This window comes from Cynocephalus volans, chromosome 4 (genome assembly GCF_027409185.1).
Source record: "Cynocephalus volans isolate mCynVol1 chromosome 4, mCynVol1.pri, whole genome shotgun sequence".
NCBI classification, from domain to species: domain Eukaryota; kingdom Metazoa; phylum Chordata; class Mammalia; order Dermoptera; family Cynocephalidae; genus Cynocephalus; species Cynocephalus volans.
Genome location: NC_084463.1, coordinates 159617354 through 159641609, shown reverse-complemented (window position 1 = coordinate 159641609; position 24256 = coordinate 159617354). Strand labels below are relative to the sequence as shown.

At 61.0% G+C, this 24256-nt stretch overlaps 2 protein-coding genes across 3 annotated transcripts; one reads left to right on the top strand and one right to left on the bottom strand.

The window, feature by feature from the left end:
• Positions 1 to 204: 204 nt before the first annotated feature.
• On the bottom strand, positions 205 to 16723 carry PLCB3 (phospholipase C beta 3). 2 transcript variants are annotated; one of them, XM_063092575.1, is made up of 32 exons: positions 16528 to 16723; positions 13733 to 13810; positions 13398 to 13466; positions 13170 to 13310; positions 12891 to 12970; positions 12755 to 12808; positions 12553 to 12628; positions 12352 to 12452; positions 11624 to 11790; positions 11404 to 11550; positions 10193 to 10433; positions 9935 to 10019; positions 9668 to 9854; positions 9149 to 9354; positions 8179 to 8275; positions 8013 to 8097; positions 7613 to 7737; positions 7127 to 7281; positions 6879 to 7040; positions 6118 to 6217; positions 5925 to 6029; positions 5614 to 5705; positions 4218 to 4371; positions 4096 to 4131; positions 3803 to 3995; positions 3246 to 3399; positions 3079 to 3155; positions 2886 to 2975; positions 2735 to 2792; positions 2336 to 2422; positions 2021 to 2257; positions 205 to 1089 (listed from the first exon to the last, which is right to left on the bottom strand). In XM_063092575.1, exons 1-31 carry the CDS (start codon positions 16624 to 16626, stop codon positions 2054 to 2056), a joined length of 3705 nt encoding a protein of 1234 aa, XP_062948645.1. In that variant the 5' UTR covers positions 16627 to 16723; the 3' UTR covers positions 205 to 1089; positions 2021 to 2053. The 2 variants fall into 2 exon arrangements, with proteins under 2 accessions (XP_062948645.1, XP_062948644.1); XM_063092574.1 differs by lacking the exon at positions 205 to 1089 and having other exon boundaries at positions 1700 to 2257.
• A 5005-nt stretch (positions 16724 to 21728) lies between these two features.
• PPP1R14B (protein phosphatase 1 regulatory inhibitor subunit 14B) lies at positions 21729 to 24120 on the top strand. Its single transcript, XM_063094186.1, is given in 6 exon segments — positions 21729 to 21777; positions 21780 to 21886; positions 21888 to 22169; positions 23275 to 23358; positions 23655 to 23687; positions 23779 to 24120. Coding segments are annotated over 6 exon segments (609 nt in total). The 5' UTR covers positions 21729 to 21743; the 3' UTR covers positions 23848 to 24120.
• Positions 24121 to 24256: the final 136 nt, after the last annotated feature.

Genomic DNA, 24256 nt, shown 5'->3' with positions numbered 1-24256 from the left:
GGTCACTTGTTCCTATTTGGGTCAGTCCTTGTGAGCAGCTACTGTGTGGCCGGCCTCGGGCCAGCGCTGCTTGGGGACCTGGCAGGACGCGCAGGGCGAGGGGAGGCTCGGCCGAAGGCTGGGAGTATCTTCGCATGAAGACCTGGAGCACAGCTCGGACTCAATTCTAGAAGGTTTATTGGCGCCCCCTATAGCCCAGGCCGGTGCCTTGCACCGGGTGTACAGACATGATTAGCCACAGTCCCCGCTCTGGAGGGGCCCGGAGGAACCGGGGAACCGGGGTGAGGGCGGCTTTCTCCCACAGGGGAGTCAGGGAGGAGGCGACTTGTAGGTGAGGGTGGGGGGGTTCCCGGCAGAAGGAAGAGGGGACTCATGGAAGGATTGGGGGACGAGCAGAGGCCAGGCTTCTGAAGGCCTTGAATGTTACACCCAGGAATTTGAAGTTTAGCTGGTTTTTGAGGACCCAGGAATCGACATGTAGTGTTTCCAAGTGGAGGTGAGTGGAGTCAGGAAGATGGGAGTTGCCTGCTGAGGGTCCTGGACACAGAATACAGGAGAGTGGGCAGATTGGGGCATAGGACAAGGTCTGACAGCAGAAGCTGGAAGGTCTGGGCAATGGTATTGACCCTGACCAAGGAAGATCCAGGGCAGAGGTCCCCAGCCCTGGGAGGGCCCTCCTCTGGGCTGGGCGCTGGAAGGCCCCGTTTCTCTGGCTTCCCCACCCCATCTGTTTGCCTGAGGCTGCAGCAGAAACAAAGCAAAGAAAACGCTCAATTGGCAGGAGATAAGCCCAGATAAGAGGCTGCCTTCCTCTGGAGGAGGGAGGCAGTCAGCCCGGGAAGCGCCAGGAAGCTGGGAGAGGACTTGAAAAGGTGCCAGCCTGACCCTGCTGCAGAGCGCAGCTGCACCCTCGCACCCTTGCTGTGGGGTCTCTGCCACTTCACACTGGTCCCAAGGCATGAAGCAGGTCCTGCAGGCTGGCCGAAAAGTCTGCCACAGAGGGTCCAGGCCCGCCCTGCCTCCAGGTCAGGATATCTTGACAGCTGTGGCCTGGCATAGGTTACTCGCTTTGGGCCTCAGTTTCCTCATCTGTAAAACAGGCACAACATCTCCCTCACAGGGATACGGGGGATGCTGGGTGTCTCAGCCCCTACAAGTGTCTGTGACAATCAGCTTCCCTTCTCCCAGGGGTCTCTGGCAGGCCCAATTCCCCAGTCCCTTGGTGTTGGGCAGGTTCTGAGTTGCCCAGCTCGACCTCAGCTGGTCCATCTCCTGATAGTCAACTCTGTGGGGCCCAGAGCAGCCCCGGCGGAAGATGCTGGGTGCTTGGGTCATATCAGGCAACAGGAAGGGGGTGGGCAGAGAAGGCTTCCTGAAGCAGATGCCAGAGCCTCTGCGAAGGGAGGGAGAAAGTAATGGGGAGGAGGGAAACCAGGAGCAATGGCCCATAAGCAGAGGGTGCAGAGGGCCTGGGGGAGGCCAAGAGCTGCCCATGTTACTGGGAAGACCTGCAGGCCCTGGGCGAGGTGGTCTCAAGTTCAAACCCAGCAACCCTTCACTGGAGGCCTGACTTCAACCCCACCAAATGCTCATAGCCCATCTTATAGATGAGGAAACTGAGGCCCCAGAGGAAGAGGCAGAGACAGACCTAAGGCCCAGAGTCCTCTCACCCCAAACCACGCTGCACAGGGTCCCTGAAATCCACTTTTATTCATGTAAAAAACTCCCCAAAGAAAAGAAAGAATCTGACCCCTGTTCCCAGAGCTCCAGCGGCAGGTCTCCACCCAGCACTCCCTGGGAAGTGAGGGAGAGGCCACCCCTTCTGGGGTGTGGGCATTATCAAAAGGCCGTTCCCTAGGACCGAGGGCAGGAAGGAGAGGCTGAGGACTGACAGGGCCCCAGAAGGGAGTTAGCGTGGGGTACTCACCCCAGGTTTAAAAAAATAAAATTTCTAAAGATAAAATGTTTAAAAAAAAAAATGCTTTAGTGTCTTTGCCTCTTGCCCTTGCCCGGTGCGCACCCTGGCCCCATGGCCACCTCTTGCTCAGCCAGTTCAGAGCTGTGTGTTCTCCTCTTGGCTCTCTGAGTCAGCGCCAGACAGGTGCCCACTGCTCCCAGGCGCGTGACCGTTGCTGGCACAGGCCACCATGGGCCCGTCCCCCAGCCCATCTGGCATTTCTCCCAGCAGACTCCGACGGATCTCCTGGGGCAGCCTGGCCCGCTGCTCCTGACACTCCTGGACCAGCTGGGCCAGCAGCTGCAGGAGGAGAACGGGCATCACAGAGAGGCCAGGCCGCCCAGTGCCAGCCCCCACCCGCCTCACCCATGGGCGCACCTTGGGTTCCTCTTCTGCCAGCTGCTGTAGGACCTGCTGCTGCCCAGCCATGAGACGATCGTGCCGCTGCTTCTGGGCCTCCTCCAGCTGTGGGGGTGGGCAAGGGCTCAGCGGTGGGATCCTGGGGGAGGGCCAGGGCCCTGGGGCTCTGGTGAGTGAAGACTCCCAGGGTTGTACGGCCAGGGATGTGAGATGACCAGGCCCGCGGGCTCCAAAGCCACAGGGCACTGTGCAGACAGCCGGCTTTGGATATGATGTGGGCACTGGGGAGCTGGGGGGGCCCAGGGGAAAGGCTCTAAAAGCCCCTGAAGGGCAACATGGCACGAGAACAGGCACCGAGATGGGTTTCTGATGAATGAAGAGGGGGCAGGGTTGGGGTGGCCTGTGAGCCTCACTTACCCGACGGATGGAGTTGACCGACTCGGTGATGTGCCGACGATTAATCTCTGTCAGTTCTCTGGCAGGAGCAAGGCAGGATGGGCTCAGTGCCCAGGCCACCCCCCGTCCTCCTCCCCAGCACCCTAGTGCCTCCCAGCCCTGACACCCTTACGCCTCCTTCTTATGTTTCTCCCTTGTCTTGGCCTCCGAGATACTGTTGTGGCGCTTCCTGTCCAGGATCTTCTGCAGCTCCTTCTTTTCCCTGGAGAAGCCGGTAGCGGAAGAGGAGGGGTCAGTGGCAGGACCGGGCACTCTGCTCTCCTGCTACGAGGGAGTCCCCTACCTCCAAGATCCTCTGCCTTTACCTCTCATTCATCTCCTTCAGCCTCTTGCACTGAGCTGCCTGGGACTCCAGGACGATCTCCCTGAGCCGCTGCTGAGCCTATGGACGTGGGTAGCCGACAGGTGACACAGGCTGATGACAAGTCTCTCCAGGAGGGAGGCTCTCCCTCACCGCCACATGCCCCCGCACCTGTTTCAGGTGCTCCAGCCTCCGCTCAGCCTCTGTCTCCGCCTGGGCCTCTCTCAGTTCTAGCAGACTCTGCACCTGTCTGTTCTGGAACTCTTGATACCGCTTCATCTCTTCCTCCTCCTCTTTCATGTCCTCCACATCAGTGGCCCCGCCTCTGTGGGGAGAGCCCCTCTGGGTGGTGCCTGGGTCCATCACATAAACTTGGGGGACAGGGCACATCCCAGCAGGCAACGGCAGACACCAGCCCAGGGGGATCAAGGTCTGTTATGCAAACTAGGAGGCCCATTAGCTTCACCCAAATGATGGGAGCCTGTTTGGGCAACTGGCTCTTCATGGGAGACTTTAAGAGAGGGCTCACTCCATGGGGGAAAGAGGGCAGGACCCGGTGCGGGAAGCCTTCTCTATCTTCCTTGCACCAAACTCTCCTCCCTGGGGATCAAGAGCAGCCCCTGCCACCTCTCCGTGTCCCTAGAGGGGAAACCCCTGTGCATGCATGCCCCCTATGTCCATGTCAACACACGCAGCATGCATGGCACACGGCTAGGCTGGGCACTCACAGGACACCTGGCTGGTGCCGGCAGCGGCCCTCGGCCCGAGCCTGGGCCAGGCCATCGAGCAAGCGGCGGGTGAGGGCGACCGCCTTGCGCTGGTGCTTCTTGCACAGCTCCCGCAGGTCTCGCTCCTGTCGGGTCCGGAGCTTCACCAGAGCCTTGTGGCCTCGGAGCTCGTCCAGGGGGGTGGGGGCCACCTCTGTGAGCAGCAGAGCAAAGCGGAACGGGTGGCAGGGGATTGGGTTGGGGCAGGCCAACCCACCCGGTAGCCACGGCCCCAGAACAGGCCCCACTCCTACCTGAGAGGATGCTGGCAATGAGGTCATCCCGCTGCCCTGGAGAGCAGAGGTGCCTGTGAAGAGCCGGAGGACCCCACAGTGGAAGCCTCTCCCGCCAGCCCACCTGGGCCCAGGCTCCTTACCTGGGCTGCTGAGGGAGGTGCTGGTGGGGGTGGTGGCAGGGCCTGGAGGCCGGCGGGGGGAGGTGTCCAGTGGGCTGGGTGTGGGGTTTAGGGATAGCTGAGTCCCCAGCTGCTGAGACTGGCTCTCCTGGCACGTCTCTAGGCCTGCCTGAGCCTGTAGAAGAGAAAGCAGAATGTTCGCTCCAAAAATGCTGTTCTATCCAGGCCCCTCTGTCCAGCGTAATCTCTGGGGGCTTTGCAGCACCCCCAGTCAGCCCCCGTGATCCAAACTGGCTACCAGACTGCATCTGTAACATGGGGCTGTTCAGACACCTGTATGAGAAGTAAGAGGTATCAAACAAGCACTTCTAAGCCCCTTTTCCACACGTCAGGACCACTGCCTGTGCCCAGGAACTCCCAGATTGTTCTGGAAAGGCCTGACTCTGCCCTGAGTCTCCTCCCCAGTCTGTGTCCCCCACCCTTGCCCACCCTTTGGTCATCTTCCTCGTTGCTTAGCTCCTGATTAAATCAATGAGGGAAGTGACCGCAGAGCAGGCACCAGGCTCTGCCACTAACAGCTCCAAGCAGCCCTAATTGCAGTCATCTCTTCCCTGCCTGCCGCAGGCCCCGCGGGGACTAGGTCTGGATGTTCGGGTGAACCTCTGCTCCTGAGCCCTCCCCACGGAAGCCACTGCCTTCCTTATGGCTCCCAGGACCCCATGTTTGAAAAGCTTCTGTGGCTTCAGACTGCCCTGGTGAAGTGGCCAGGAACTCTGTACCCTGGCTCTGACCCGGCTGAGAGCTGGAGAAATTCCAGCCCAGGTCTGACCCGAAGGCCTCTCAAATGCAGATTGGTGGTCTCCATCTCCTCAAAATCCCTCAGCTGCTAAGCCCCTGCACCATGCAGCAAGGCCGAGAGGCCCAGCTTTGGAGGCAGATGAGAGTGAGCAGCCCAGGCCAGGCCAGTCTTGAGCTGACTGGTCTTACACCAGTGTCCACATCTCTAAACCAGGGATGGCAGTACCAAATTCAGGGTACTCAGGGGACTGGGAGGATTAAATGAACCAGCACTCAGCATTTGCTTGGTTTTATTTTCTATTTTGGGTGAGGCACAAGATTCTAGAAAGGAATCAAGGAACAGGCTGTCCAGGCAGAAAGAATGGGCTGGGTGGCTGGGTGAGTGCATGAGGCTGGAGTCTGCAGGAAGGCACTGAACAGCCTGGCTCGGGGAGGGGACAGTGTAGGTGGCAGAGTGGGAGGGCCGCAGGCCCAGTCTCCACCAGGGTCAGCTCAGAGGTCATCCCTCACCATCTACCACACCCACACCCTCAGCAGTCACGTCCACCCGCCCTCAGGGTCCAGGCAAGCCTGAGTCCTGCACACCTCCAGGCCTGCCCCCGCCATGCTGCTGGCTCACCTCGCTCTCCCCAATGAGGGCAGCCAGCTGCCTGGCCCTCTGGTCCATCAGGCTGACGTGCTTGATAGGGTTGATCAGGGCCTCGGCGTAGTCTGGGCAGGAGGCAGAAGGCAAGGGACTCAGGACAGAGTCCCCCAGGGCCACGCCCTCCCCACCAGCTCTGGTCTCAATGGAGGACTATAGACCCTGCCCTTGGGTCTCTCTACCACCCTGAATGGGGGCCACCTGGCTCAGCCACTCCCACACCTTGGTGGCTGGTCGCTTGTCCCTCACCCTCCCTGGCCTGCCCCTGCCCTGCCCACCCAGCTCACCCTGGTGGTCATCAGGGATGTAGTCAGAGGCCTCGGTGTAGATGAGCAGGGCCGGCAGGCACAAGGGCTGGTTAGCCTCATTCCGCAGGCAGACGTAGTGGTACCCTGAGTGGGCAGAAGCCAGCGTGGCTGGGCCTGGCCAAGTCTCCATACACACTGACCCCCATGCTGCCAGAGCCCCATCAGGCCTCACCTGAGCGAATGGCTGAGACAGGCAGGATCCGGTGCCCTACAAACTTGCCACCCTCCTCAAAGGCCGCAATGCGAAGCGAAGCCAGTGTGGGTAGCACCACCTGTAAGCCCAGACTGGTGCTGAGCCACAGCCGTAATGGCCACTGGGCCACAGCTGACCACAGCCACCAAGGCCTAATGCTCAGAGTGGACTCTCAGACAAGGTAACCAATGACTGACCGCTGGTCACCATTGCCATTGAGCTGACAGCTGACCCACACCTCCATGGCATGGCCCAATGAATCACCAGCAACCATCAGTGCCCTGAGCCAAGGCCAGGCAGACAACGCCCTCAGGGCCACCATGGAACAAGTCTGGTCATTGCCAGCTTAGAAACCATGGAGTGGGCCATGAGTCTGGAACTGGGCCACACCCCAGCCCAGGTCAGGAGCAGGAGCCCCGCCCATGTGGGACTGTGAGAGGCGGGGAAGAACTTGGGGTGTGATCTCAGGCAAGTCCTTCCTGCCTAGAAGGTGGGGCTGTGTCACTCCTCCTTGGGGGCTTTGGGACTTCCTTCTGGCACTCCCCTCCCCATCTCACCTTCTAATTCTTTTCTCTCACCCTGACCCTGGAACACACACAGCCTGGGAGGTCCCTCCGTACCCCCCCTACTATGTGATCCCAAGTTGCAGCCAGTATGCCTGGTTCCTGTTCCCCACGTGATAGCCCAGCAGGTCTAGGCTGGATCCACCTGTCCCAGGGCAGGTGCAGGGCCAGGCTCACCTTGGGGAAGTCAAAGGGCTCCTCATCCCACACGGGGTTGAACGAGTTCCCCTGTGAGGTCCGTGTGCGATACTTGCGCCGCGTGTCAACAGGGAGACCAAACATGTCCACCTCCACGTAGATGCCCACCTTCCTGTCAGACAGGAACTGCCCCGAAATCACCTGGGGGGTGGGTGGGCCAAGGAGGGTGAAATGGCTGCTGAGATCCACCCCCAGGACTCCACTGGTCTGAGCCCTCCCGGCCCCACCTTGACCCGCAAGGCATTGGCCACGATGCCATCCACGATGACTTCAGTGAAGGGGTCAAAGGACTTGTCCGGCCGCCGCATGAACTCGGGCTTGAGCAGGTACCCACTGCGCCCATTGTACTCAAACACGCCTGCATTAAGCTGCATCGCCACATCTGGGTGTGACATAGGAGGGCAAGGGTCAGCAGGTGGAACGGGCTGAGGAGTCAGGCAGGACAGTGCCATACAGAAGTGGGACCAGGGATCATTAGGGGTCAGATGGAGTCCAGGGGTCAGGTCAGGGGTGGGATCAAATGGCATCAGGGGTCCAGATTCAGGAACGATCAGAAAGGTGAGGGGTCTAGAGTCAGCCAAAGTCAGAAGTTGGGATCAGTCAAGGTCTGGGTTCGGTTTGGGGATCTGGGATTAGATCGGGTCAGAGGTCTACCCAGGGAAGACTAGCAGGATCACGGGTCAGAGTCAGTAAGATTGGGGGTCAGGGCTCACCCAGGGTCTGGAAGTTGAGTGCGACAAGCTGGCAGCCTACATTCCAGAAGAGCTGGGGCATGTAGTTGGAGGAGTCCACACGGGTGCCCTTGGGGTAGATGCGGCTGAGCTGCTGCTTGTTGTACCTGAGGTTGGCAGTCAGGGGCCACTCGGGGTACAGTGCCCACCCCTGCCTCCAGCCCGGCATACCTGCGAACCCCACTCCCCCTCCACCAGCCTCTGCTCATGCTGCCCCTTAGGCCTCTGCTTCTCAGCCCAGCCTGCCCCTGAGACTGTCCAGTGCTGCCCAAACCCCGGGCCAGAGCCCTATGCAGGTGGCACACGTGGGTCAGAACATCTGAGCTGGATTTGGGGTGCCCCTCCTGGCCCGCCCGCCGCCCACAGCTCCTCAGGAGGATACTCCACAAACTCCATAGGGCTCTTGGTCAGCTGCTCCATGGCCTTGGTCTCCACGAAGGATGACATCTCAAAGCACTTGTTCCTCTCTGGGGAGTGGGCAGAGGGGGGTGGGGAGGTGTCAGGCCTGGCAGGGCTGGCTCCCTCCCCCACCACCTTTCCCCACTCACTTCGAGCAGCTTCGAAGGACTTGAACTTGACAGGCTCAATGTAGTTGACGAGTGTCGACATCTCCTCAGTGGCATTGACCTCACTGCTGGCTGTGCCCTGAAGCCCATGAGCCTGGGGTCAGCAGTACCGCCCCCACCACCAGCCGGAAGTTCCCTCACCTGCCCGCCCCACGAAGGAGGCGCTGACGACCCTCTTCCCACCACTGCAATCACACTGCCAGTGGCTTTTAGAAAGGGCCCCAACCCCCCATAACCCATGGTCCCACCTGTCCCGATGACCTCCTCCCTGGAGCCAGGCCTACCTGCCCTGGAACCCTCCCCACCAGCTTGCCTCCTGCCTCCCTGGCCACTCCTATTCTCCCTGATCCAAACCCAGGGGTTCAATTTTTCACATGCACGAGCCCCCAGTTTCCATTTCCAGCCACTCTTTCCAGTCACCACCTTGCCATCTCCTCTCAGGTGGCCCTCAGGATCCTCAAACTCAGTTCCTGGGAATGTGAACACTGGCCACCCCTGCCCACACCCTTTCCAGGTCAGGGACCCTCTCAAGTCTGACCTCATACGACAGTCAGATTGACCTTTTCTGTCACTGCTCCTCAGAACTCCTCAATGCTCCCCGCGACAGCACTCCCTCAGCTCGCACGGGCCCCTCGTCCTGCGCACTCTGGCCGCGCGGCAGGGCCTTCGCCCATGCTGTTCCCGCTGCCTCAGGTCTGCCCACCCCAACCTCCTTGCCCAGGCCAGACTCCCCTTTCTCCCCAGTTCTGCACCCTGACTAGCCCCTGCCCAGCCCACATGGTGAGCACTGCTGCACCCTCGTTTCCACGCCTGCTTATTTAAATTCCCTCCTCCCGCTTCATACAGACTGAGTTCCAGGAGGGCGGGGACATGTCCGTCGTGTTCTTGGCCAGACCCATCACCCGGTGCCATGACGTGCTACCTCCCCCACCCTCCCGCCTGTGGGCCTGACCTCATCCGTGGTCGGCTTTTTGGGGTCTGTCTGCTCCTCCTCTTCCTCGTCTTCCTCCTCATCCTCACGGTCAGCAGGTCCCAGAGCATCGGGACCCCGGTTTGGGCCCTCCTCACCCAGAGACTTCCGAGGCTCTAGGCTGGGCTTCTCCAGTCCCACCTCCTCCCCATTGCTCAGGCCTGGGCAGCTGTCAGAGCTGGGGGACCCTGCAGAGGGCAGGGCCACAGGGGTCATAGTCAGGACCCCACACAGATGCACAGGAAGCCCAAAACCAGTCTGTGTGGAGATGACTCAGTGCAGGGCTCAAGGGGTACTCTCAGGCAGTGTGTCTTGGGGAGAGGGCAGAGGTCAAGGGTCAGATAGCATTAAACCCAGTAGCAGTCTGGAGGAGTCACAGGTCAAAGGTGAAGAGTTATATGTGACAGGGAGGTAGGTAGGGTGGCTCCGAGGGACGAGAAGTCAGGAACAGGGATACAACGGCCTTCACAGTAGGGCGCTGAGGGTCAGGCCGGGCCATACCGAGCTGCGGGGAGGAGGGTTCGGTGGCGGCGGAGCTCTCGCTCAGCACCGAGTTGCTCTGCTCCAGCGGCCGCTTGCGCATGGAGCTGCCGGGGACGCCCGCGCTGGGCCGGTGCCGCTTCTTGTTCTTCACCAGGATGCGGCCCATCAGGTCCTGGGGGCTGGGCAGGGGGATGCCTGGGGCCAGCTGGGCGAGCAGGGACAGGTCAGGGCCTGCAGAGGTGCCCCTCATCCCCGCTGCCCTGCCTTGGCCCTGAGCCCCCCTACCGGGTACTTGTCCAGGGGGTCGATGAGCAGCGCGTCCCCAAAGATGGAGCGGCAGTACTCGGCCATCTTGGCCTGCTGCTTCGCCCTGTGGGCCAATGTCAGAGGTCAGAGGCTCCAAGGGGTGGGGTTGAGGTCTACAGGTTAGAGGCCTACAGGGTCAGTGGAAGTTCCCAGGGTCAGAGGTCACTGGAGCAGGTGACAGTGCCATGGGGGGAGGCTGCCTCAGCCCATCAGGTCCCCAGGTCAGGGCCCACTCACGAGTCCACGTGGTTCTCAAAGGAGAGGATGACGGGGTAAGGTGAGGTCTTGAAGGCGGTTTCTGCGATGGCCTCGAGCACGTCACGCAGGGGCACCTCAGTGGTCATGGTGAAGCCGTGGGTGATGAAGGGCTCCTCCTCGGGCGGCCGCCCCTTCCACACGTCTAGCTCCACGCAGCGGCAGCCCCACAGCAGCGCCTGGCGGTACATCTCCACCGACGAGGTCCCAGCCAGCTGTCCCGCTGGGGGCGAGGCTCTGTCACCACAGCCACCTGCCAGCCTGGCCCTCACCACCCCCGCTCCACGCTGACCCAGGCCAAGCTGGGGACATGGAGGCCCCCATGGTAGCCCAGTCCAGCCCTGGCACACTCTGGTCTGCCCCTGATCTCTCCTTAATTCTCTGTGGAACCAGCACCATTTCCCCCAAAAGTCCCCCGGGCAGAGCCCAGGACCTGCCCCCCAGCCCCTAGCACACACCCTAACTAGGCATAGAGCAGGCATCTGCCAGTATCTACTGCCAAGGTGGTTCCTCCTCCAGGGCTCCCCCTCTCTCAGATAAACACCCACCACCCACCCACCCCACCAGCCCAAACTGTGGGAGTCATCCCCCCACACCCACTCTAGCTCCCCACAACCTTCACCATCCCTCCGTCACCACTTCCTCCACCTGCCCTTGGCCTGGGACAGCCTCCACCACCTCTGAGGGACCAGAAGCCCCTCCCTGCCTCCAACCCAATCTCTACAGAGCACCTGGTGTCATCCTTCTCAAAACATACCAGTCTCCTCACCTCCTCTGCATCACACCCTCCAAAAAACTTCTCCCTCCCACCCAGGATACATCCAAAAGCCTCCCAAGAGCCCAGGGCTAGCCCTGCCTCCCTCTCTGGCCCCCTCCCTCACCATGCACTTGCCCTGGCCACTCCCTGTCCCACCTCCCCAGCCTCCTTTCTGCTTCTTAAAAGCACCCAGGGGTCTCCTGCTCTCAGCCTTCGCACAGGCTGTTCCTCCATGCCGCCAGCTGTTGCCAGCCTCAGCCCTTCCCCAGGGAAGCTTTCTGACCCCCGTGAGGCCCAGCCATGTGGAAACCCCACCCCTCCAACCCCGGTATCCCCAGCACTGGCCAATGAATGAGCAAATGAGCTGAAAGAGCTGCACCCCAAGCAGAGGGAGGCGGGGCAAGGGCCAGAGGCTGGGCACAGCTGCGCCACTCACCCGTGAGATAGGTGTTGTGCGAGGAGTTGATGAAGTAGGCACTCAGCGGCTGGGTCATGTCTGCACTCAGGTCCAGGGCTTCCAGGGGCAGGATGCCATTCTCTTCCCCTCCCAGGTAGCGGCTGAAGCCCTCCATGGACATCTGGTCTGGGGTTGGGGAGGGTAGCAGGGTCAGCGGAGGCCCTTCCCGCCACCCCCACCACCTACACCACTGGCTCACCTCGCTCCAGGAACTGCTGGTTGGGCTCGTACTTCTCAATGAGCAGCCGGGCCTGGGAGGGCCGCAGGGGTGGGTACAGCACTTCGTTGAGTCTCGGGTCCCGTTGCTTCTGGTTGATGAAGTCCATAAGCTGTTCCAGCGTCAGGTACGGCTTGCCCTTGGCACCTCTGGAGGGGGTCAGAAGCCAGGTCATGCTGGAGCTCCACTAGTCCCCCATGCCAAGCCCTCATCCTGGCAGAGAGTCAGAAGGCTTGTGCCTGGCTCCAGCACTCACTGATTGTGATTCTGGGCAAGTCACTGCCCCCTCTGCGCCTTGGTTTCCCCATCTGCTCTCCTGTCCACCCTCATTGTCAAGGCAGCAGACAAGCTGGCATTGGCATTAGCAAGAGCCCTGGAAGCTGCCAAGTGCTCATCCCACCACCCCATGCTTCCAGACCCTGGATCCAATCTCAGCTCTAGCCCTCACTTGCTGTGTGATCTCAGGCAGGTCCCACAACACATCTGAGCCACTTGGCTCTCATGCACAGAGTGGGCTGATTAAACCAACTGTGGCAAAGGTTTTCCACGAAAAAGATGCAGAAACGGTGGCTCTGAGCATGGCACATCCCCCCACCCACCTCGGCACTCCAGCACTGGCACCAGCTCCGCTTCTCCTCACTGGGGTAGAAGCACACTGAGCAAGAGCCAGAGGGCACAAGGGGCTGGGAGGTGGGCCCCGCCCTGCTCACATCTCCAGCAGGATCTTGTCAATGTCTGGCCGAAGACACAACTTGTTCAGGAAACGCTCGAAGATTTCCAAGGAAAACTCATCAGGGCGAATGGACTCACTCTGGGGACCAAGGAGTGTGGGGTGAGCACCCAGGCAGCCAGCCCCAGTAGAGTGAGCACCCCCAGGACACCCCAACCCCGCCCCTGCCCACCCCACACACCCGGTTGAAATTGAGGCCACAGGACTCCAGCGCGGTCTCCACCCGTTTCTTGTCTGCTGAAAACATCTTCAGGATGCTGATGCAGGCAGGAGGGGTCAGGGTCAGTGGGGGGGAGGACAAAGGTCACCAGGGTCAGTGGGGGGGACAAAGGTCACCAAGGTCAGGGCAAGAGAGAAGGTGCTGAGAGGAAAGGGGTGCTCACTTCTTGACTGGGATCCGTCCATCCTGGTTCACCTGCAGCTTCAGCTTCGTGTATCTGGGGAGAGAAGCAGAGGTGTCACACCCTGGGAAAGGCCACCTGAACCCCCCATCGCCCCCCAGGGTGGCCTGGGGCTCACGCTTTGCGCAGGAAGGTGTTCCGGGAGGCATTCTGGGCCAGGATGTTCATAGCCAGCTTGAACAGCTCCTCAGACCAGACCTAGGGGGTCAGCACACAGGGGCAGGAGTGAGTGGTGGACAGAGGGGCTGGCCAGCCACAGTCCACACTACCCAGAACTGGATCTGGAACCCGGGAAGTTACAGAACAGCGTAGTACAAAACAGGAGCTCCGGAAGTGATGGCCAACTCGGTGAATGGGGCAATGAATCCCCCTGGCTGTCCCCAAGGCCCCAGCCCACCTTGGCTGTGTCATCCTGCACCGCCATGAAGTTCAAAATTGTTGTGTTCACCGGGTCTGGCCCAGCTACCACCGTCATCAGCTTCTCCTCCAGCCGGGCATCGGGGCCCCCAAAACCCAGCACTTCCCGGATCTTAGGGTCCTGAGTAGGTGAGAACCAAGGGTGAGGAGGGTGCCCTGGTCCCACACAGCCTGGCTCCCATCCTTACTCCTGGGCCCCATCACTCACCTTGGGCAGGCGGGCGTAACGGCCCATCCGTGTGTCCCTGATAGAACTGATGTCAAGTGTGTCCACCTCCTGAGGAAACCACATGCCAGGGTGGGTCTATGAGGCTGCAAGGCGACAGCCAGGAGCCTCCAAGCTTCCCGCCCAGGCCAGAGAGTCACCACCCCTGGCTGTAGCCCCGCCTCAGCCACTGCCCCTAGCACTTCCTGTCTGGGGAACCGTGAGAGAGGTCAGCCAGCAGCTGGGCCCTGCCCCTATAGGCAGGAGAGGGGGGACAGGGTGGGGGTCTGGGGCAGTGGCCCTAGGCCTGAGCCAGCTGCACCAGTGCACGCCCTCACCATGTTAGGTCCTGTCCAGTACAAGAAGAAGCCATTGGGGTCCACTCGTAGGGTCACCAGGTTACGACTGGAGGCCTCCTGGGGACAGCACAGGACAGCAGAAATCACGACGCGAGGGCTGCAGCCCAGGCTTGGTCTCTGGACCCCCTCCAGCTATCCACCCTAGTGTTTCTGCCAGTGAGCTGAGACGATGCCACATCCAGCCCATGGGCCGTCCATGGCTACCTACAGCTCTCAGGACAAAGCTAAGGTCCTCAGCATGATATACGGTGTGCAAGAGTGAGTTCTGGCCCCAATGCTCCTCCCAGCCTCACTTTCCTCTCACCCTCAGATTCTGTCTCATGGACCACGAACTACCCTTTCCCCATCTCCCAGCTTTTGCCTCAATGTTCCCTTTGTTGGGATATCCTCTCCTTCCTTCTCTACCCACAAAATCTGACCACCCCAGGCTCAGTTTCCCCAGGCTCAGTTTCCCCAGAAGGCCTGAGAGCTCCATGACAGTTGGAGTCCTCCAGCAGCCCCCTTAGTTCAGCCTAGTACAGAATGTCCATGGGATGAAAGCAGAGGGTTCAGAAGTCTGAACCCACAACACTTCTGTGTCCCTTGGGCCCCAGGATGACCGCCACCTCTTAGTCTGCCTCCAAGTCCTTTATCTGCCATCCTGCACCTTCTGGGATCCTCACAGCCTCGGGGTTCCTCTCCATCTTACAGACATAGGCCCCCCAAAGGGGACTCACTCTGCCCTCAGGACCGGGCAGTGAGCTCTGTCCTCCCTGTGACTGGCAGGGGGCTGGGAAGGGCAAGCCAGACCCATTTCCTGAGGAGGGCCCAGTCCCTGTCAACTCCCAGGGCTACCCTGTGTGACTCAGAACCAGCTGCCAGAGAGGGTGTCATCAAGGGCTTAGACTCGACCAGGGCCTGAGTGGCCAAGTGTCCTCAGGTAGAACTCTCCTGCCCCAGGCTAAGAGGACCCCCCTGACCTTGGGTGCTACCCCCAACTGCTGCTCACTGTCTGGTGGACAGCACCATTGTCATCAATACAACAGCTCACACTGACACTGCCCCTGCCACGTGCCAGGCACAGTTCTAAACTCTTAATATCTAGGAGGCCATGTAGGCCTCCCAACAACCCTATGAAGTATGTGCTATGGTCATTCTCATTCTACGGTGAGGAAACTGAGGCACAGGGAGGCTATGTAGCTTGCCCAAGGTCAAGAAGAAGAGCCAGGATTTGCATGAGGGCAGCATGGTTCCAGCATCCTGTGACCTGGGAAGCAGGGAACCAAGACTTCTACCAGGCTCCAAGCTCCTGGCCTCAGCCACAACCTTACTGCCGGGCCTGCAAAGTCTCCACTTTCCAGACCTCAGTTTCCTCTTCTGGAGAATGGGGGTTGCATCAGCCCCACCTATTGCAGTCTATGCTTACAAGGGACAGGAGTTCGCCTGGGGACAGAAGGGACAGGAGACCCCAGAACTTTTGGTATGCATGGGCCTCCCCACCTCAATATGCTGACACCCATCCCCAGCCCCTCTTTGGGATTCCCAACCCTGCCCTGGGGCTGAGTCCCCGCAACAGTGTGAGGAGGGGGGAGCTCTGTGGGTACTGCCCCCAAGGCCTCCCCTGGCCCCTCACCAGGGATCTGGCCTTCAATGACAGCCCAGGCCCCCTGCTCTCCAGCCCCAAGCCTTTGTCAGCACCCCCCACCCCACCCCCAGGGCCCTCTCCCTGTTCCCACTTCCTTATTTGGGTTTATCAGACTGGAAGAAAAATGAGAAACTTTTCCCTTCAGGCCGCCTGGGGGGAGGGGTCTCCCGCAGTCCCTGGGGCACCCAAGCACCCCTGGCCCACACACACACACCTGCTGGCCTCAGACCACGCCCCCAGCCCCTCCCCCCAGCTCCCACGCCTACCCGCCCCACCCAGCCGGAAAAGAACCCAGAGTCTTCCAGGCCTGTGGCCTGACTGGGAAGAAGCAGCGAGGAAGCTCGTGCAGGCCGGGTGGAGGCCTTGGGGAAGGAGGGGCCCGGGGCAGAGTGGGGCGGTGTGAAACGTGGGTGGGGCGCAGGACTGGGATGTGGAGCCGCAGGTGGGGGCCCGAACATCTGGGAAGCGCCAGAGGCAAGGCAGGTAGAAAGGGGGGCCAGGATTTATTGGGTTTCAAAGTTCCGAGGCTAAGGAGTGGGGAGCAAAGTTCCGGGAGGCGCTGGAACTTGGGGGGCAAAGTCTCCACTAGGGGGTGACTTGGTGCTCCCAACCTGAGCAGGGAGCTGAGCTGGGATCCAGAAGCAGGGCGAAGGGGTGCCAGCCAGAATAGGGTGAAAAAGTGATGAATGGAAGAGGATTGTTCAGGCTAGGGCACCAGGGTGAGTAGGCTCCCAGCGGCACCCACCCAGAATGAGGATGCCCTTAGCCAGATTAGGGGTCAGGGTCCCCCAGCCAGGGAGTCCAGTGGCAGGCAGGGGTCTGGGGACGAGGCCGGGATCTGAAACCAGAATTAATCTGGCAGGGACGGGTGGGAAGGGCGAGTTAAAAGCGGGGGGGCTGTGAGATTTATTGGGGTTCGAAGTCTCCGCGCCGAGGAGTGGGGAGATTTTCCAGAGCCGAGGGACCGGGGCGGGGGGGCGACGTCTTCTTCACGGGGACGATTGGGGACTCAAGTTTCCGGAGCGCAGAAAGGCTGGGATTGGTGGGGCGCCGTGGTCAGGCGAGGCTGGGGTGGGGGTCCCCGGCGTCCAGCCGAGCTTGAGTGAAGGAGTCCCCGGATCTGGGCAGAGCAGGGGGCCGCTGCACTTACCTCGTCCCATTTGATGAACTTACTCCCGCGCCGCAGGGTCTCCACTACGGTGGGCGGTTCCAGCTGCAGCGCGTGGACGCCGGGCCTGGCGCCCGCCATGGCCGGACCAGGGGCGGGTCGGGGACCCGAGGAGCCAAGACGGGGACCGACGGCGCCGCTGCTCCCTCCGCGCGCTCCCGCGCGGCCCGCTCCGGCCCCGCGGCGTCAGCGCCCGCCCGCCCGCCCGCCCGCCTGTCCCGGACCGACCGGAGACTCGGCAGGGCCGGGGTGGGGCGGGGCGGGGGCGGGGGCGGGGCGGTCCCGCCCCTCCCACCAAGTCGGGCCCGCCTCTGCGTTGGCTCCCCCTGGCGGCCGGGGTAGCCAGTGCAGCCAGAGGGACACTGGGACAAGGGCATACCTGGACGAGTGGGAGGTGTTGCTGGGGGATTCAGCAGGACTTAATTCTTCGGGCTTGAGGTGGGCGTAGGGCGCTTGGGGCTAGCGGGGCTAATTGGGGGTACGGCTGGAGGGACCGGATGTAGAGGCCACAGCTTAAGACGGACCGGGGTCTGCCCTTTGAGGTTTCCCAGAGGGGAGGCCAGGGTACTAGTGGAGGGCAGGACCTGGGCCGGGTGGAGCAGAGCCCTGTCCCCTGCCCCGCTCCAGCCGCGCTTAGCTGAGTGCAGGAAAAGCCACTCCCATCCCACCCCCTGCTCTCACTTCGCCTCACCCCCTCCTGATGCAGCGCGGTCCCCCCTCCCTGGGAGCACTTAGCCGACTAATGGGCCTCCCGCCGGCAGGCGCCCTCCTCCGTCTCTAGCCCCGGGAGACTGGGCGCCTGCCACCTCCTTTAAGGGCCCAAGACATCCTGGCTCTCCCGAGCAGGCCCTGGAACAGTCGCCTTCTTGTGCTGCAGACCCCCCCTGACCCCAGCCCGTCTCTGTCGGTGTTTTGGCTGAAAACCGGGAAGGGAAGCCTGGTGTTTGCCCAGAGAGGTCAGAAGTATCCTGTGTGTCCCCAGAGGAGGGAATTGAGGAGGGGATCTGCAGTGCCTGGCCCACAGCATGTGCCCTGAAATCTGTGTTCCAGGGATGGGGGAGGGGAAGGCGCATGAGCACTGGGATGCGTGGGGGCTATAGCCCCTCCCGCAGGGCTTGGCTGGGGGGGCTCCTGCCTGGGGGCCCCTGTGGGAGCCCCCGCAATACCGAGGCAGTAGCAGCAGCAGGTTTAAAGTAGAACTCATCCAGAGGGGCCAGCCAAGTCACCTAGAAACCCAGAAAGAGATGGAGCTGGTTCTTGGGGAGGAGGGGTCAGCTAAGGAGGAGCTGCCCTGCAGGACCCTTTGCCCCAGGCTCTCAGACTCCCAAGAGAGCCCTGCCTGGCACTGACCTTCCTCCACATCCCTACCATGTTGGCCACCAACCCTAACCTAGTGAATCTCCTTGCCTCTGGCCACCGCCCCGTGGGGGTGATTATTATCTCCACTTGAGGCCCAGAGAGGGGAAGGGACTTGCCCAAGGTCACACAGCTTAGTAAGAAGATTTCAACCCTGGACTTCCTGCCTCCACTCCCTGTCCTTGAGGAGACAAAGAGAGGGGGACAGGACTGTGATCCTCATCCTCTCTCACCAGGACTGCAGAGCCATATCCCTCAAAGATCCAGGGACCACCAGACCTCGTTGGAAGAACAGAGCAGTGCAGGGTAAAGACTGGCCTCTGTTCCCACAGGCCTAGGTTCAAGTATGGCTCTTGCTAGTGACAGAACCTTGTCTCTGTGCCTTAGTCACCTTGTCCAGAAGCTAGAGGTTGTTGAGGATGAAATAAGCAAATGGGTAGGTGATGCCCCCCCCACAGGCAGCTTGACATCTGAGTGGATGGAAGGCTGTGGGGGTACCAGGGAGGAAGAAGAGGGCATGGGTCAGCTCTGGGGCAGGGGACCCTGCCAGCCAGTGCCAGGGCTAGCAGAGCCTGGAGCCAGGGCTTTAGGGCTTAGGGGGTCTGAGCTGCAGGCCTTAGGCCTTGCGTAGTACTCCGTAGAAACATTGGGTAGCAGGCTTCTTGAAAGACAGGATGGGAGCCTGTTTCCTGAGCCTGAGCCTCTTCTACCCCCACCCGTGTCTCCCGAGGCCAGAGCAGCCCCCATTAGAGGGCTCCTTCCTCTTCGGACACTTTCTTCCAGCCTTGGTAATGGTAATGGGGTTTCTCGGCAAGCAGTAATGGTGGAAGGAAGGCAGCCTTTCCTGCCTTTACCCTTGATTAAGGGAGCAGCTTGTCCCATGGGACCTTCCCAGGGCCTCTGGTTCAGGGAGGCATTCTGGTGGGGGGGGGCAGGACCCCAGGAGGGGTGGAGCTGGAGAGGCCACAGCCTGAGGCTGGAAGGATGAGAAGCAGGGGCACACTCCAGTCCTGGGAAGGCTCAGGCAGGAGAGCAAGGGCTAGGTGTAGACCCCAGAACACTGAGCTCTTGGCCCCCAACCACAGGGAGGTCAGGATAATCAGCCTCCTGGAAGAGGCTCAGGGAGGTAAGTGACTTGCCCGTAACCTCTCAGCCTACTGGGCAGAGCCAGGATTCAAACCCAGTTCTTCCACTCCATGGCTAAGGTTCTGTGCAGGGCAGCCCAGCCTCCAAGAAGGCTGCAGGCCAGATGCCCATCTGCACCAACTATTCCTAGGGTGGTAAGGGACAGGACTGACAGGGGAGTCAGCCTCAGGAATCTGGGTGTGCTCTGGGGGTGGCACAGGAGATAGAAAGAGGGAGAGTGAGGAAGAGCATGCCCTCTCCTCTGTGCCCTGCCCCAGGAACCTTGAGGGGTGCCCTGACATTTGGGCATGAGCGGAAACCTTCACATCAACGCTGAGGGGAGGAGGAACAGAAAGGTCGGTGTTCAGGGTCACAGCATCTTGGGGGCAGAGGTAGGGCTGGAGATCATCACGGCCTATGAGCCCCACTCCCACAGAAGCTGTTGGGCATTAGGGGCCATTCAAATGTCCCCCTCTGGGCCGAGCCCGTGGCGCACTCGGGAGAGTGCGGCTCTGGGAGCACGGCGATGCTCCTGCCGCGGGTTCGGATCCTATATAGGAATGGCCAGTGCACTCACTGGCTGAGCGCCGGTCACGAAAAAGACAAAAAAAAAAAAATGTCCCCCTCTGATCCGTGAGCACCCCCAACGCCAAAATCAATGCTCGGGTTCAGAGAGAGCTGACCTGCCCTGGTGGGGTGAGGTGGGGTATAGTGGGGAACTTGGACTTGGGTAAAGTGATCCTCCCATCAGACCCGTATTAGAGCGGGAGGTAAGGCCAGGATGGAGCTCCCAGTGGAGAGGCTGGGTCCTGCCTGACCAGTGTGAGCAAGGGTCAGCCCTTTCCTGGCCCCCCAGGCTGGCTCAAGGAGGCCAAGGCCAGAGGAGGGGCTGGGTCCTGTGAGCCTGCTTCCCCTCCCCCAATTCTCAGCCCCTGTCTTCTCTTTGCCTCTTCTCCCCCAACTGTCGGGTCAAGGAGGAGCCTAGAGTCCTGTCTTTGGATGCAGCACCAGCTGTGTGACCCTGGGCCAATCCCAACCCCTCTCTGAACTCCACCGGCTGCAGAAGGCTTCTCCCTCCATCATCCAGAGAGAGGGTGTCTGTGACGGACTGGACAGAAATACTGCCTCTCAGACCCTAAGACTCTGTTTGGGACGACAGAGAGTAAGCCTGCCACCCACGGAAACATCCCTGGGGGAGCTGTACAACCCTGTCGGGTGGTATCCAAGGGGAGGCAGGGGAATGAGTGGAGATTCTTCGTCAGGGGGTTTGATTCACACAGCCTGGGTTCAATATCTCAGCTACCCCTTTATCTAGCCATGTGACTTCATTGATCTCTGCGGTGTAGTAATTGAACTTGCCGTGCATATTCCTATGTAACCTTCACCACAACCTTCTGAGGAAATGGATGCACAGAGGAAGCCATTCATTCTTTCGCTCTCTGACACAGTTCTAGGTGCTGGGATTCAGCAGGAACTGGGTAATTTGCCTAATACACATGGGTTTGAAGACGTGCAAGCAGACTCGAGCCTGGGCATCAGCGACCAAGGTCCGAACAACGTCCGCACAACGTCTGCACAAGCTCAGCTTCATGCAGCTCGCAATCTAGAAGTGGGAGACAGATAACGAATGAATGAGACAATTTTAAGATGCAGAATATCAGACAGGGTGAAGGAATGGGATGCACGGTCTGCTCATGAGAGGTGGGCCAGTGAGATGTGAAGAACAGAGGAGCCACAGAGAGAGGATCTGCGGGAGAAAACTGCGGTACCCTCACGGTGGAACCGACTGGGTGGGGGTCCCGGTAAACGCTGTTATTATTATCTTTATTGTCATCAGTCCCGGCTCCCCCACTTCCCAACGCTTTGCGTCTGAGTTTCCTCCTTTGTACACACACGTCGACGGGCGCCCCAAACAAGTTTGCGCTGCCCCGCCCGGGCTCGCCGCGGGGGAGGGGCGGCCACGCGGGGCAGGCCCCGAGAACTACATTTCCCACAGTGCTCTCCCCGCCGCCATCTTGGCCGGTGGGCGGTGGCTGCATCGGGTCTGGCCCTTCTGACCGGACGGCCGGCTCTGCTCAATCCCCACCGTAGCTTCTTCCGTGGGGGGCGTGGGACCCCGCCGAGTAGGGTGTCTGGGGACCCGGGCAGCTCCTGCCCTGCTTTCTCACTCCTCCATCCCCGGGAGCCCGGTCCACGTGCTGGTCCGCGCGAAAGAAGCCCGCTAGCCCCTTGCTGGCCAACAGCCGGAGGACCCCGACATCGGGTCCCACCACGTGTCCTCACCGGATCCCCGCCCCGCACGCAGTGCCCACTCCCTTCCACTCCCACATGGCCCCCGTTCCTGCCTCAATGAGGGCAGAATGAGGTAGGGTCCAGTGAAAACTAGGGTCTTTCCAGGAGCGCAAACCCTGGTACCAGGCGCCTAGAATGCCTGGGTTTGGGGCCGAAAGGTTAAATTAGGGGAGATGCGGACAGCCTAGCCAAAATCCCTGCCGAAGAGAACCTCCCGTAGCCCTTGCCCGGGGGCGGGGTGGGGGTGAGGAGCCCAGAGCGGGGCTGGCCCTTTAAGGGGGTGTGGTCGGGGGGCGGAGGAAGAGAGCTAGACAGAGAAAGCGGCTTCGGCGGCGGCGGCTCGGGCGGCGGCCGCGGGGGACAAAGGGCGGGCGGATCGGCGGGGAGGGGGCGGGGCGCGGCCAGGCCAGGCCCGGGGGCTCCGCATGCTGCAGCTGCCCCCGGGTGCCCCCGCCGCCGCCCTCGCCGCGGAGCCGCGCGGATCCGAGCCCGCGAGCTAACCCGAGCCAGCGGCCCGGAGCCAGCCGGCGGGCGTCCCGGAGGCGGTGGCTCAGGGAGGGGCCCGACGCGCGCACGTGGCCCCGTCGGCCGCCATGGCGGACAGCGGCCCCGCGGGGGGCGCGGCGTTGGCGGCCCCAGTCCCCGGGCCGGGCGGTGGCGGCCCAGGGCCCCGCGTCTACTTTCAGAGTCCCCCTGGGGCCGCAGGCGAGGGACCCGGTGGCGCGGACGACGAGGGCCCAGTGAGGCGCCAAGGGAAGGTCACCGTCAAGTACGACCGCAAGGAGCTACGGAAGCGCCTCAACCTGGAGGAGTGGATTCTGGAACAGCTCACGCGCCTCTACGACTGCCAGGTGTGTTCCCCACCCCGCGCCGACACCCTAAAATCTGTCCCGAGTCAGACCGCCCGGGAACCCCACCGTGAGTCCTTCTGTCACCGGAGTCAATGGACGCTCCGCTTCCCCGCGCTCCGCTCCTCTCTGCACTCCCCGCCCCCAATGTTTGCTCTTGTCTGACTTAAGTCACTCCTGGCTTCTCTGCTGCCTCAGACCCTGCCTCCCTCATGCTACTTCCCGGGTCAAGCTTGGTGTCCTCCAGAAATCTCAAAGGATAGCCTGGGTTTGGGGCAGGAGGCAGGGGGTTGCCTGGGCTAACACTGGAGGAGGCCTAACCTACTTAGTGCCAGGTAGCCGTGACCCAGGTTAAAAGGCCCTAGTCTGGTTGATGGGGGGGTAGTGTAAAGGGTCTGGCTATTCTAATGGGCTAGCCTGGAGCTCCATCTTAGCTTGTAGGCAAGCTAGCTTGCTCTCTGGGCTCTGGTTCTCCACCCCATGACTCCCTGGTCGCTCAGATGGTGACTCAGGCCCCGGGGGGCAGGGTGGAGGAGTGGGTTTGCCCTGTGCTGCCTACTCTAGCCCAGCCCTGGAATGCAGCTGGCTCCAAACAGGGTAGCTGCTTTGGGAGGGGGGAGGCACCCCCTCCCTCACCAAAGCATGGGCTCTTTGTTTCCCCTTTACTAGGCCTGGGTCCTTCCCACTGACCCCTCACCCTTTACTTCCTCCTCACTCCAGGGAAGCTGTGACAGGTGTTTGGGGGAGGGGAGGGGGTTGTGATGAGCTGGGACAGCTGGCTCCATCGGTGTTCTGGTGAGATGGGGGGTCCGGATGTTGGGGAGACACATCTGCCAGGTTCCCAGCCCAAGGTCTGCAATCCTCGCTGTCTGGCCTTGTCTGGCACCCAGGGTGCCCACTGGCAGGGACAGGCAGCTCCCCCCATTGGGCAATTTGCCTTGGCACGGGCTTGATCTGTTTTCCTCCTCGGAACAGCTGCCGTTGTCTGCTGGGCAGAGAGGGCTGGGCTCCTCCTGAGGTAGGCAGGGATTTCAACCAGAGAGCCCCTCTCATACCTTCTCTCCCAACTCAGGCTCTTGTCTCTCCTTCCTCCCCACCCCCACCCAAGGAAGAAGAGATCCCAGAGCTGGAGATTGATGTGGATGAGCTTCTGGACATGGAGAGTGACGATACCCGGGCTGCCAGGGTCAAGGTGAGAGGGGGCTGGGGGAGGGGCAACAGGAGGCTGCCTAGAGACAGTGAGGCTTGGAGAGGTGAGGATCTCGAGCCAGGTTTTTTTCTGAGTCGGCTAACTCTGTGACCTTAGCCTCAGCTTCTGGTTCCAGCAAATGGGGCCAATGGTACTTACCCAGCTGTGAAGTGGCTTTGGCATCTCCTGTGCCTCAGAGTGGCCACAGTATCTTGGAAGTGAGTATAGGTGAACTCTAGGCCCCCATTCCTGAGAACTCACTGTGCACTTAATCCCTCCTCCCCCTCATTCCTCCCTAGGAGCTGCTGGTTGACTGTTACAAACCCACTGAGGTAAGTGGTTTCCTCAGAGAGTGGGGTGAGGGGAGTCTGGGCTCCTGCCTTCTTGGGGTCTGGTCTCTCTAATGTCTACCCTCTCGTCCAGGCCTTCATCTCTGGCCTGCTGGACAAGATCCGGGGCATGCAGAAGCTGAGCACACCCCAGAAGAAGTAAGGGTCCCGGACCCAGATGAATGGTGGCTCCCACAGGACAATCGCTGCCCCCCGACCTCATAGCAACAGCAATACCAGGGGACCCTGCAGCCAGGCCTGGTGCCATGAGCAGGGCTCCCCATGCCCCTGGCCCAGGGGCCTCTTCCCCTGCCCCCTCAGTTTTCCATTTTTGGGGTTTTTTATTATTAAACTGATGGGACTTTTTGTGTTTTTATATTGACTGCAGCGCGGGTCCTTTAATAAAGCTAGGATATGCCTTTGGTGCAACTAACAAGCCCGGCTGGTCTCTTTTGGGGGGGACACACTGCTCTACAACTGCTGCCAGCTCAGCTTCTCCCCAGGTGACCACAGGCCTTCCTGAGGGCCATGTAGCCATGACGATAGCCCAGTACTGATTCCCAGACCAGGAG